The sequence below is a fragment of the Cyprinus carpio genome, chromosome B22 (assembly GCF_018340385.1).
Source record: "Cyprinus carpio isolate SPL01 chromosome B22, ASM1834038v1, whole genome shotgun sequence".
Taxonomy (NCBI): domain Eukaryota; kingdom Metazoa; phylum Chordata; class Actinopteri; order Cypriniformes; family Cyprinidae; genus Cyprinus; species Cyprinus carpio.
In genome coordinates, this window is record NC_056618.1 from 29,364,013 (window position 1) to 29,378,062 (window position 14,050).

A 14,050-nucleotide genomic window follows, 5' to 3' on the forward strand; every position below is an offset into this window, starting at 1 on the left:
TTTTTTATGGTTTAATTTTTATGAATTTCTCATCTAGCGAACATCTAGCAGCAATCTCTTTTAAAAATCTTTTTTTGTGAATATATTGAAATGATTTTGAGGCAAAAAAGAAAAACAAATGTTTAAAAGAAAAACAACTGTTTAAGTCATCTTTAATTATTAGTGGTTGGATATATTATTATGGCTATTTTTCGATTAATAGTTTTTTTTTAGTTTAATTAGTTTTTTATATAGTTTCTTCGATTGGAAGGGTGAATAAATCTTTTGGGTATTTATTTCAGCACACATTTTAAACAAGATCTTATTAGGGCTGGATTCTATCATTAGCATAATTCCTCTATACTAGATGTCCCACGTATGTTACCCTTGAGCGATGTTTTACAATGGAAAGCCTGGGTCATTCCATTCGCGGAGTCTTTAAGACTCAGCTGGCTCAGCTACTACTATTAATAAATCTTTTGTTTTTAAAGGACTAATCACATTTGTTTTTTTTTTTTTTATTTTAACAGTTATTAAACTCTGTTGGTGCAGCACCTTGTTTTGCCAAAAATTAAAAGGGTTTATTTTCAGTTGATTAGGACAAATTAAATGAATGTTTTATGCCTTCATCTGATTAACAGAAAAAAATATTGGCCCTATTATTGTTTAAAAAAGGACCAACTACAAAAAAAGAATAGGTTTAAAATACAGGCGCTTGTGGTTCTTATTTCTTGCTTTTTTTTGAAGGCCACCATTTGTAAACTGATGTTTACTGTTCATTTTTTAGAACTATCAATAGCATTTGTTTTAAAACTATATTCACTGAATGTAATATCTGATTCGATACCCAGCCCTATATATTTATTGATAGTATATTATTTAATTATATTATATTATATTTATTATATATATTTATTATATTATATTATTCATTAATACAAAAATAAAAATTTTTATCTTTATTAAAATTTATTTCTTTTTTATTATTAAAGATTAAAATTTTTTTTTGAAAAAATATTTTTTTTCTATTTTTTGAATAATTTAAAAATTTTTATATATAATATATAATTTTCTTTAACCAAATAAAAAAATTAAAAAATTTTTTAAATTTAAAAAAAAAAATTTCACAATTTATTTTTATGTACAAATAAAAATTTAATAAATTTTTTTACATCAAATTTTGATCAAATTTATAAAAATTTTTTTTTAATTTTTTTTAAAAATATAATTATTATTTTTTTTTTTATTTTATTTTTTTTTTTTATTATTTTAAACAAAATTAAAAAGTTTTTAATTTAAAAATTTTTTTTAATTAAAAATAAAACAATTTTTTTCAAAACAAAAAAAGAATAACGAAAATAATTTTAAATTATTTTGTTTATATTAATTTTGTATTTTCTATTTATTTTTTATTAAGTGTTTAAAAATACTTAATATTTTATATATTTATTAATTGTAATTTTTAAATCAATATATTCATTACAATTTTTTTTTCTTTTTTTAATTAGTAACTTTATTGTTATAGGACAGTGTAGATGAGACAGGAAGTTAAGTAAGAGAGAGGGGGGATGAGATCTGGGAATATAATTTATATATATAAAGATATAGATATCTAGAGATAGATATATATTCTATATATATAGATATTATATATATATATATATATATATAAGACCAGTATATATATATACACATGCATGTGTGTGTATTTATAGATTACATAATAAATTATACCACAGACAGCATATATACTATGTGAACAAAAACTTTTATTTTGGATGCAGTTAATCGCGATAATCATATGACAGCACTATTCTTAATATAATACATTTTTTAAAATGTAAAGTAAATATATAAGATTTTATTTGAAAAACCCGTTGGATTTTTTATATTTTTTTTTATATGTAAATTTGTTATATAAAATTTTATTTGAAATGTATTGTTTTTTATTAATTGATAGTATCTAATTGTCAAAATTTATTGCAGTATAGAAAAAAGATACGAGTAGCTTCAAAAACAAGAGATCTCGTACTAATTTCCATAAAAAATAATTTTTATTTTTTCAACAAACAACAGCACAAAGGCCACAAAACGATGTCTCGAGGGCCACGTGTCGAGTAGCACCGGATTAATGTTTAATAATATAATTTGTTTTATGTTGTGTTTAATATATGTCTTTGATTGATTGTTTTTGTTGATTTGTTTGAATGTAGGTTGAATTGAGTGACGAAAATGGATGGATGAAATTGCATTATACTAATTATATTTGCTCTTGCTGCGACCTCTAAACTACTACGCAATTAGTTTCTCTCTGTTTATTTACTCAGTGAGGTATTTCTTTTGGGTGGTATTTATTTGTTTTAAATGGAGGCTGAGGGCGATCTGATACGGATATTAGACGATGAAGACGTCACCCTCATGGTGCAAGAGAGCAAACAGACGGGGTCAAAGGTCAAGCGGCCTGTGAATCAGTTTCCCTGGGAGCTGCTGGTCACGCATGACAAAGATCTGTCCGTCTACAACAACGAGTATTGAAACGAGCGAACAATGTTCCTCATCATCTCCATTGCACAACATTTCTTAGTTTATGTGGTTTTCAAATTGAAAAAAATTTTTGGTTACTAAAAAGGTTAATTTACTCGATAACATTTAACAATTTTGTCATATTTACTCAGTCATGAATCTTTTGTGACTTTTGTGAAGCAGAATCACTTGATCCAGTCTGAATGATTCATTTATGAATCAGAATGATTTGGTTCTCAGTTCACTGATTCACTGATCTGGTAACAACAGTTCACAGATCACTGGAAGATAATCAGTGAATAATAACAACTTAATTGTCCAATAAATTATTAAATGACTTTGGAATTTAAATGAATTTTTCAGATGTCTACATAAATTTAATTAATTTTTATCTAATAGTTTTAGTTTTAGTTGTTTTAGTATTTCAGTTCAAACTAAACTAAGAAATGTAGCCTTGATAACTAAATAAATAAAAATATTTGTGTTTTCTTGTATGTTTTATTTTGTTATTTTGTTTTATTTTTTATTTTTAGTTTATTTAGCTTTAGTTGTTTTAGTTAAATCAAACAAACAGAAGAAATGTAGCCATGGCAACTAGCTGAAATGAATTTTATTTTATTTTAGCGTTTTATTTTATTTTTCATTTAACATTTATTTCAAGTAACAAAAAAATGTTATGGTTTTAATTTTAGTTGTAATTAGCTATAATAACCCTGTCTTAGATTACTATATAAAGCATACAAGTCATATGTACATGTACAAGTAATTTTTTGCTGCTTTTGTGTCATTTTTGAAGCTTTAAACCCTCAGTTTCTGTTTATTGTTGTTGAACAGCAGAAGGTGGATCTAAGGATGAGTAATTAATGACAAAAGTTTGATTTCTGGGGGGTTAATTAAACAAAACTAGTATTTCACAGTGGAATCTGTTTCTGAATATATATGATATATTTTCAGTGCTAATAAATACTGATTTTCTTCTGTAATTTCAGCAGTATTGGTGGTGTGACATTTCACTCTTCTTGTTTGGCGTTCAGTTGTGATGTTAAAGTTTTTAGCCAACTTCTTCTTTCAGTTCCTTTCATTGCCGAAAAAAGTCTTTTCATAAATCACGGGTGACTTGATGTGTGGCACATCTTGACTTATATGACAATTATATATGTGTACATTTGATACTTTAATGTAAGCAGGGATTGGTGCTGATATATATTACACGTATGCACATTTAATGCACATCACACACACACACAAACACACACATTTAAGCAGGGATTGGTGTTGATCTATATTACAAGTATGATGATTACTCTTTAGGCAAGTGTGAGGTTGATTGATGAATGTGTGGAAGGAGGCTGCTATGAATGAACTACAGTTAATCATTAGCTGTGTTTGCTAGTTAGTGATTTCAGCAAAACTCTAGTTTTAGGTATTAAACTATTTTACTGTAAGATAGATATGAGTGATACCTCAAATCCTTATTATATTATTTCTTTTTATCTGGTAGTAAATTAGGGCAATATGTCAAATGATAATAAAGAAATTATTATAGTATTGTAATATAATAATATAAAATATAATTCCAAACATTCTATTATTTTCTATTCTGATGTAATTTTTTAATAATTAAGTTAATAATTTAATATTAAATAATGCTTAAAACATTTAAGCAATTAATTAATTATAGTATGTAATGTAATATTAATGTTTCAATATGTTTATTTATTTTTAAATTTTATATTAATATTATTTATATTATTTTTAATCTTTTAATTTATTTTAGTTTTTATTATAATTTCATATTAAAATTTTAAATCTATTACATTAAGAATAGAATAGAAAATAAGATATTACATTAATGATATATTAAATTACTGATATATTTTAATATTTAATAATGTTCATATTTAAAACATAATTAATAAATTAATAATAATAATGATAGACTTTACATTTCTTTTTAAATAGAATTTGATTTCATATAAAAAATAATCAAATTATGCATAGAATAGAAAATAAGTATTTATATTATATTGTTATATATTAAATTAGTAATGCAATAAAATTAAAAATAATAATTTAATATTTATTCATTTTAATATTTAAAACATTTAAGCAATTAAATAAATAATTGAATATAATATATAATTAATATTTCATTGTTTTTAATATTAAATTAAAAATAATAGAAAATGAAATGTAGTATATGTTCAAATAGTAATGTAATATAATAAATAATTTATAATTTAATATATATGCAATAATTAATAATGTAAGAATTAATTAATAATTAAAATATTAAAAAATTAAGCAATTAAATTAATAATAGTCTTTTATATTAATTATTTCAGTGTTTTTGAAACATTAAATATTATTTTTAAATGAATAAAAAATAGAATATTTAATATGATATGCAAAATGTGCAATAATATAATAATATAGGTGTTAGTATGTTAGTTATAATAGATTATTATTATTGGACTTGTTTATATTTTTTTAATGATTTTTTTTATGCATTTTTTCTTTTTTAGGGTTTGGGGTGGTGGATTGATATGTTGCATTTCTGCAAACAAAGCAGTTTTGAACTTTTTAAAAAGTAAACACATTTGCGGTCAAGCTGGCACAGGCACACACAAGTTCATAACACTTGAGGATGTCAGTGTGAGCAGCAGAGCCTTGGCTTCATCACAGCAGTGAAGAACAAGCGCTTTGACGGTAAGCTCAACTGTCCTTCATACACAGATGTTTCTGAATCATTCTCAATCATTATTCTCGTTTGTTAGGGATTATCCGAACCTTCCTCTTCGCCTGCTGTTGTTCAGTCATGCTTCCAAACATCTCTATCTCCTTGACTCTGACTGTACTGTGGACATCAGTCCTCGCAGGATGTCCTCAGCTTGACACGGTTGCTCCAGGTTAGGGTTGTTTTACCGTAATCTGCTTGTGTTTCAGTATCGTTAGGTGTTTCTAGATTTTTCTACATCTTCTGTTCCCAGAATCCTCTGCTCTGGAGTCTTTGGAGTGCCGTAATGACTACCGCTCTCATATCCGCTGCAGCTGGAGAGACGATCCTCATGTTCATCTCTCTCTGCTCCACATGGATCCAGATGACCACCGGTGAGAGCCGCGTCTTCATTCAGATCACTGGACATTACCGCTGTTATTACAGAAATAATAGTAGAATAGTAATACCTTAGGCATATTAGAAGAGTAATAATTATAAAGTAATAATTTAGTCATATTAGAAAAGTAATAATAGTAAAGTAATAATAATTTAGGCACAGGAATGGTAATAATTTAGTATAGTTGTACAGCAATAATAATAAAATAATTAATTTGTGTTAGTATATGAATAATAGTAAGGTAATAATAATTTAGTAATAGTATTATACGTTAAACGTTTTCAGTAATTATACTAGGAAAATGTTAATAAAATTTTAAAATGCTAAAATGTTCATATTTAGTTACCCTACTTTGGACAGGAAAGAATTAAATTTTTCTGGTACCTTTTCTACTATAAAATATTTTACATCATTTTTTAAACAACAGTATGAATTACTTTATTGTTGACAGAGAATACTTATATTCAAAGGCAATCCTGCATGTTTTTATGGTAAAATATTGTTAAAATTATGTTTTAAAGTAAAAAATGTATAAATTACGTTATAATATTTGGGAAAGGGAATGTTTCATATTCCATGTAAAAAGTTAATTTTGTCTTGTTTTTATTAAAATAATAATGTATTCTGTAAGTAACTTGTAACGCCATCACTGCATTTTTGTTTTACAATAATCATTTTACAGCTATTTTTATTATACATTTAGCAAAATAATATGCAATACTTCAATAGTTTTTTTTATCTGAGTTGTATCTAAACTAATATGAAATAATATAATATAATATAATTTATCTGAGTAATATAATTATACTATAATATAATATAATAATAAATATATAATCTAATATATAAATATAATATAATATAATATAAAGAATACGCCATTCTATCCTTAATGTAATATTTTATAATAAAATTAATAATTTAATATTTTTTCATTTTATTATATTAAATGTATTTATTAATATTTAAAACATTTACGCAATTCAGTTAATACAGTATTATATACTATATGTCATGTTATTACAAATCAATAGTATATTAATTTAATTAGAGTCATAATAGAGTAAAATAATAGTTGAACAAGTAGTTTAGGAAAATGCTTTGAAATTCACTCTGGATCTACACAGTTTAAAAATCTAAAAACTGATTCATGATCAATCCATGACACATACAGTAAGCTAAAAGACTAAAATATATCTTTATGATTGCTTGTTTTTATTATTTTTTGCTTTATTTCAGAGTATCGCCCTGTGTTCAGACTCCTAACCCTTCCCAGAATCCTACTGGGAAGGAGAGAGTTTATTGTCAGTATAACACATCTCTATTTGCCATCGGCTTTGATGACTTGTTCTTCTTCCACATGGAACACTCTTCCGGCATTTCCAGAACCTTCAGACTCACAAAATTTGGTACAATTTGTACAATAGATTTATACCATAGACATACCTAAGCATTGGCTACTTATGCAATGCTTAAGCTGAGTCTACTCTTGACTTCCCTATAGGATGCAGATCCATACTGGAATTTTTACCAGCTAGATGACACACCACCTCCCTCACCTCTGACCTCTGACCTCTTCAGAAAGCATGAACATGAGCACTCAGTGAGTTGTTGTAAAGACGACAATTTTTTTAGTAGGTGGTGATGATATGATGAGAGGATGTTTTTTTTGATGATTTTTGTTTTTGACTTCCTCTTCGTCAAAAAGACCAATGTGTTCTTTCAAGAAAACGTGACTTTTTTAATAGACTGTAAGAATGTAAAGAAAATGAATACTTTGCATATTTACATTATTGAAATGTGGAGAAGTGAAGCAGTATGTTCGCTGTCATCTTACGAAACTGATGTAATTTGGGTATGATGTCTGCGCAGTAGTGAACTCGAGGTGGAGCTGCGGTATCAAACACAATTTTATTCGAAAAACAAACACTTGAATGTACATCAGTGTGATTAAAAAAAGACCTAAAATTATGGAAACTATCTTTTGGCAAAATTTATTTGAAATACATTTCGATTTTTTTAGTTAGGTTACGTCCCATTCGTTTATGTATTCATTATACTTCAGCCAGCCACCAGATGGCGATCAAAATGTTTTGGCTTCACTTTTCAAGTTGGTAATTTCTATGAAATGGATTGTATGAAAACATAATTTTTAGGGAAAAAAAACCATGAAGGTTCACCCCTACCTTCATGTTACTGTATAATCAGATCTTACAAAAACATAACATTTCACACAAATTACACCCTGTTTTAAATACATGCGATGTGATGCCTGCGATAAAAGGTATCTTTTCATAACCAGCAGCGACAGCGACACACAAAGTTTCTATTTTAGAAATGCTATCTAATTCTGCGATGTCGCAGCTGGAACAACAGCATGCAAACTATAACAATGATAATCTCAGGTACTGATAATGTGCTCTATTCAATGTTAGAAGTATCTAACGTGAGGTTGAATATCATTTTGCGTGACCTTTATAGCCATACTGAAAGCCAACAAGTGTAACAATCCATATTCCAACAAAGATGTTATCAGTCACTCAGTATGTATTTTAATAATGTTAAAAAGGTTCAATATTTATGAATTATGTTATAAACTTGTCAATTTCGTTAGGAAGCTGCGCTTCTACATAGCTATGATATAGAGTGATTCTATTGTGTCATTTTTTTTTTTTTTTTGTGTTTTGTGTGGACAGAAATTTTTTGTGTCTCTGGAATCTTGTTGTGTCGCGTCATATCTGATTAGGATACGGTGTTAGCCATCAATTCGATAAAACATAAAATAGCTACAAGCTGCCATGAGACTGTTGAAAAGACTTATATATACAAGAGTTCTTCATGCTTTTTGGAGGTTTAAACATAACATAAAGTGATTTTGTTGGTTTTAAGTGTCAAACTGAATTGTATGTTGTACCTTTTTAGTTCGAAATTGACCATGAAATAATCAAGGACAAAAATGGCGGGAAAATTCACAACAAACCAACACAGAAACAAGTGGAAGACAGTGAGAATAGAACTGTGGTCTTGACTGACAGGCCAAAACTGATATCTGAGTGTGAGTATAAAGGAAAACCCAGTGGAAGTCTTTAATCTTGAGGCGAGTGGAGCCCCCTGGTGTCCTGGAGTATTATTGACCATTATTTGTTTCAGACTCTCTCCCTGGTCCATCTAACCTAAACTGCGTGCTCAGCGACAGGAATAATTTGAGCTGTAGCTGGGATGTAGATGGGGTTTTGGAACAGTTCTTGAGCTGTACATTTTCCTACAGGATTTCACTCCGCTGCACCGTGAGTGTTCGAGAGTGTTTTAGATGGTGTAAACAGTGTCTTTAGGTCTTACAAGTTTGATCTATTTTTTTTTAGAAATGAGTGGTGCTGTGTTGAGAAGGTGGAGGTCACAAATAAAGGAGCTTTGTTGAGGATGGTTGGTGTCTTCAGTGTCTTTGAGCCTGGAGTGCTGCAGGTGCAACTCGCACCAATGCCGGTGACCAAAGTGATCCGCTCTTACGAACACAGTTTGTACCTCCACAAATAAAACCCCCCTTTAAAAATACTTGCCTGTTAAACGCTGATGGGCTAATCAGAATCAAGTATTCCAGAAAGCTGTTTAATTAAAACCTCTTCAGATTCTAAGAGCTGTGTCATTGATTTGTCTGTATCGGTGGTTTCTGTGGTCTAGTCCAGCCTGCATGTCCCACGGGTCTGAGCATTAAACTGAGAGGAGAAGACTGGATTTTCAACTGGACTTTAACAAAGTACCGTACTGTACCTCTGACTACTGAACTCAAGTACTGGAGCCTACTAACTCCTGTGAGTATTAAATATATAAGGGTGTATTTTCATCTTTAAACTGGCTGGAAAATCCCAGTAGTTTTTTTTTTTTATAACAAATTTTATATATTTTTTATGTATATGAAGTTACTTTTTTTTTTTTTATTACTTACGTTGTTTTACCTACTGCTCCTATTTAAGCACAAGATGTGCTAATTTTTTTTCTAGGGCATGACATTTATGATATAGGCTAAAATACAAGATAAAACACTAAACACTGTTTGTCTATGCAATATTTTTAAATATTTATTTATTTTAATGGGGTAAATTTTTTGATATATGTAAGTGCAGGATAGTAACTGTTTACATGTGAGCTGGATTAAGTAATCAGATTCCAAAAATTGAGTACCTGTAATTGGAGTATATTACATTTTAAAATGCTTATAATCAGATTACAATTACTTTTTATGGATTACAGGATTACATATTATTCACACAGTGGAAGTAAATTATTAAGTCTGTACAAAAATATTTAAAACATGGAAGTATTTGGGATTGTAACACCATTGTTTTCATGTTTATTAATGTTTATTTATGTAATGCAGGGATTCCCAAACATTTTTGTCAGCCAAACTCTTACAATGTAATATTTGCTTGAAATATTGCTGAGAAAGTTAATTAAAAGTTAAAGTTAAATTTCAATAATTAAATTTCAATAATTTAACAACACATTCACATGTTTACAGTCCTCTGATGTTGTTAAATAGTTGCACTGACGTGCATATAAACAAATAAAATATTTAAGTGCTTTTATTTGACATTTTTATGATTTAATTAATTATTAGGTTTTTATCAACTCACTATTCACTATTTACTCTCTTATCAACTCACTAATGTAGTTTAATGCCTTTTATAATGTTGATATACATTTTTTTGTATATTTTCTTTTTTAACTTTTTTATATCCATATGATGCATTCATTTTTGTTTAGTTTTTTATATTTTAAACAAGATTAATTAAATTAATCTAAAAGTAATTATACAACTTTATACAACTTTTATTGTATAATGATTAATATAAATTTTTAAACCAAATTTGCCTTTTCCACAAAAATGAACAATTTTGCAACTAATATATATATATATATTTTTATATATAATGATATATATTTATATTAATTTATTTTTGTGTTAATCAAGATTAATTATATATATATTTTTTTTTTCAAAACTCAGTTTACTTGTTTACCAAGGTGACAACAGATATGAAACTTGTGATATGTGAGGAAAATACAAGATCAAGGAAAATATTACTTGAATTACTAATTTCTGTATATCCACTTTTATGTTTATCCACTTTTGTACATTGCTAGTAGACAAATTAATACGTTTTCTCAAGTGCTTTAAGAGAGTTTACTGTATTTAAGCCCACAAGGCCAAAAGTGCCATAGCTGTACAAACACCCACTTTCATTCTCTCATGCATGTGTTAACTTCATCTTTGTCTGTAGGAGGATGTGAAGAGCAACTTTCTCTCTGACGGAGAGATGGTGTTTGCTATATCAGAGCATTCTCTCAAGGGTTCCTCAGAGTATCGTGCTCAGGTTCGCTGTAATGTGAGTGCATCCAGACGTTCAGGATGGCGTTACTCTGGATATCCCTCAGAGTGGAGCGACCCCGTCTACTGGACCACACGACCTGGTTTGAGACGACTCCACTCCAAACATTTCTATATATCTTTGTTGTACAATACATGATAGCATCATACATTGTATAAATTAGAGGTGTTCAAACCTGTTCCTGGAAGGCCACTATCATGCAGAGTTTTAGCTCCAACCCTAATTAAACACACCTGAACCAGCTAATCAAGGTCTTTAGACTCATTAGAAACTTCCAGGATGTTGGCCCTCCAGAAGCAGGATTGGACACCCTCGGTATAAACCTTATTAATGTATGTTTTTCTTTCAGAACCTCTTGCGCCACATCTAGTTACATTTCTCCTGTACGTCCTCATTGCGACTCTCGCGTCAGCTGTCTCCATCATAGCTTTTATCATTCTGGTTGTCGCTCAGCGGTAAATCTTTAAAATTCTTTTCAATAATCAGTTGACACATTGCAAAGACCCACCCACCTTAGTTACTGTTGCTATGTCCAACAAGCTATGCCGCTCTCACGCCACACATCATGCTCTCGTGCAGTGAAAAACACATCGCAGAGCAAAGAGGAAACTGCCAACATGTCGAGAGACAAGTCAGAGCAGGTTACTTATCGTATGAAACAATGTCTCAGCTTTCAAATTTTGTCATTTTTTAAGAAATTCAAATAATAAATACTGTTTTGTGGCTCTTTAATGTGTTGTGACAGATCGTTGTAGCGCTTCAGTTCAAACAGCATGTGAACTGACTGTCTTTTCCTGTTTACTAGTTATAGCACAAAATAAACATGAATGAACATCAGAAGGTATCTTGTTTCAATCGTGAAAAGACATCAATGCACACCTTTTTTTCAAGTTCAAGTCCAGCGACGTTAATCTACTCTCTTGTCTGGTTTGTTTGACGGACAAAATGGCGGATTCAGCATTATGATTGGTCCAAATGCCTGTCAATCAAGCTTCCAGCAAAGGGTCAATTGCAATGACAGAAAAAGAACATTTTAAAACGCAACTACAGGAAACATACATTTCTCTGTCTTTTTCTCTCTTCAGAAGACTGAGAGAATGGGATGTGTCTCTTCCCTCTCCTGTCCACAGCAAAGTCTCAGAGGTGTCACAGGTAGGTTGAGCTGGTAACTTGGACCACATCACATCACTATGGCCTTGTTCACATCTGGTATGATGAAACCGAAGTAGTGACAAATATTTTCATATTTTGCCAAAGTCGATTAAATCAACGATATCATGACTACTTACGTTTTTTAAAAGCCAAAAATTATCAACTAATTTTAAAACCTTTGTTTTGGTACAAAAATTAATTGACAGGAATGTGGGCGAGCCTTCGAACGCAATTTAATTGATTGGACAAGATATTTGTTGGACACTTGTATTTATCAATGTCAGCTACTTCTTGTCAAATCATTAGTACTAGATAAAAACGAGGCTTATAATATTCTAAACCTAGTACACAATCATAAGCTGATTGTGTGAACATCCTGTTTACCGATAGCACCCCCAGATGGACCACTTCCCCTGCTGCACCGAACTGAAGGATCCTGATATCAGTAATGCTCAGATTGTAGATGTCCATCCGCAGCTGTCCTCATTGTAAGTAAACTGGAGGCTCTATTCCTGGAACACTCTGGAATTTCTGGAATGGGAAGTCGTAAAATTCTTTATAAAGAGATAAATAGTGAAGTTTGGGAGATAAATGTGATAGCCAATGATTTGTTTTTCCATGCAGCGATTCGGAGAATACCTTAACCACTGATGCTAACAGCCAGTTCAGAGAAACCGAGGGCAATCCAGTGATTTTGCATGTTGATGATCCATGCCTTGTGTCCTTGTGTTCCTCTGGGAATGCAATGGGAATAAATGGTCCATTTCAGCCTCATTCCACCAATGTCCATGACCCAGTTCTCCCATGTTCAGAGGGATACATGCAGAATCCTGCAACTTCTGTTGGCACTACCCAGAATGCATCGCAAGAGACTTGTCTGAATGTAGAAATGGATGACGGATACATGAATTGCCCTAAGCCTGAATTGATCTCACCTAAACTAAGGACAAATTTAAGACAAGATTTAAACAAAGATGTTTTCCATCCACCTTCTTCAGGAAGTGCTTCAGGAAGATGCTGAGTGGTGTATATACATATTTATATATTTAGCATACTTTCAACTCACCTAAAACAGGAAATCCCAGAAACTCATGACTGCTGTTTCTGTAGTGACCACCAGAGTGTGGTACAGTACTACATAATCTACTGTAGTTTGAGACTTTGGGTGATGTCAGGAGTGTGCAAGCCTGCTCCTGGAGATCCACTGTTTTGCAGAGTTTAGCTCCGACCCCAATTAAATATACCCAATTAAACATGAAAAATGAACAACATGAAATCTCCAGGCAAGTGTGTTGGGGCACATCGGGGCATGAGTGTCTTGTGTAACTACTAAATATTTCACTCTGTACCTGTAAAACAACATTAAATGAAGAGTTTATAATGTCTCCTGTTTCTCAGATTATTTTTCCTGAGCAAAATGCCTTGTTTAATTTTACTTTAGAGCAGTGGTTCTCAACCTTTTTGACTCCAAGTGCTCCTAATTTTCCACAAAAGTATTTGACGGCCCTGTGAATTTTGATAGTTGTTTTAATCCGTAATCCATTATCTAGTTTATTTACTAGATAAGGATCAAGGATAAGGATGTTTAAGTATATTTTTGCTCACAATTTATACTCTGTAAAATATTTTAGAGCTTAACTAGAAGAAATGTGCTTTTTAAATTTACATTAATTTACATACCAATTCCTAGTCTAGAAATCCCACTTTTAAAATGAAGCTACCTCAAATATCATGTTTTTCTCAAGGAACCCTGGATCTTCAAAGGGTGAAAAATTTGCTGAAAAAATAAAAATCTTATTTTAGAGTTTGTTTTATCTTGCTGTTGATCATTCTAAATCATTTTGGAAGTTTCCTGAGGCCTCTGGTTGAGAACCACTGCTCTAGAGTTTCAAA

General features: G+C 30.1%; 1 protein-coding gene across 1 annotated transcript; it reads left to right on the plus strand.

The window, feature by feature from the left end:
• The first annotated feature begins 8,909 nt into the window (after positions 1-8,909).
• Positions 8,910-13,525, plus strand: LOC109067891. Its single transcript, XM_042749908.1, has 7 exons — positions 8,910-9,132; positions 9,297-9,427; positions 10,898-11,087; positions 11,355-11,460; positions 12,091-12,157; positions 12,548-12,645; positions 12,782-13,525. The coding sequence occupies exons 1-7, from the start codon at positions 9,039-9,041 to the stop codon at positions 13,176-13,178; spliced, it is 1,083 nt and encodes a 360-aa protein (XP_042605842.1). The 5' UTR covers positions 8,910-9,038; the 3' UTR covers positions 13,179-13,525.
• The last annotated feature ends 525 nt before the right edge of the window (positions 13,526-14,050 follow it).

Excerpts from the sequence above, each read along its gene's own strand:
- LOC109067891 (XM_042749908.1), top strand. The coding sequence starts at position 9,039 with ATGGTTGGTGTCTTCAGTGTCTTTGAGCCTGGAGTGCTGCAGGTGCAA. Across the intron at positions 11,088-11,354 it reads CTACTGGACCACACGACCTG|AACCTCTTGCGCCACATCTA; the intron begins GTTTGAGACGAC and ends TTTTTCTTTCAG. Across the intron at positions 12,158-12,547 it reads AAGTCTCAGAGGTGTCACAG|CACCCCCAGATGGACCACTT; the intron begins GTAGGTTGAGCT and ends GTTTACCGATAG.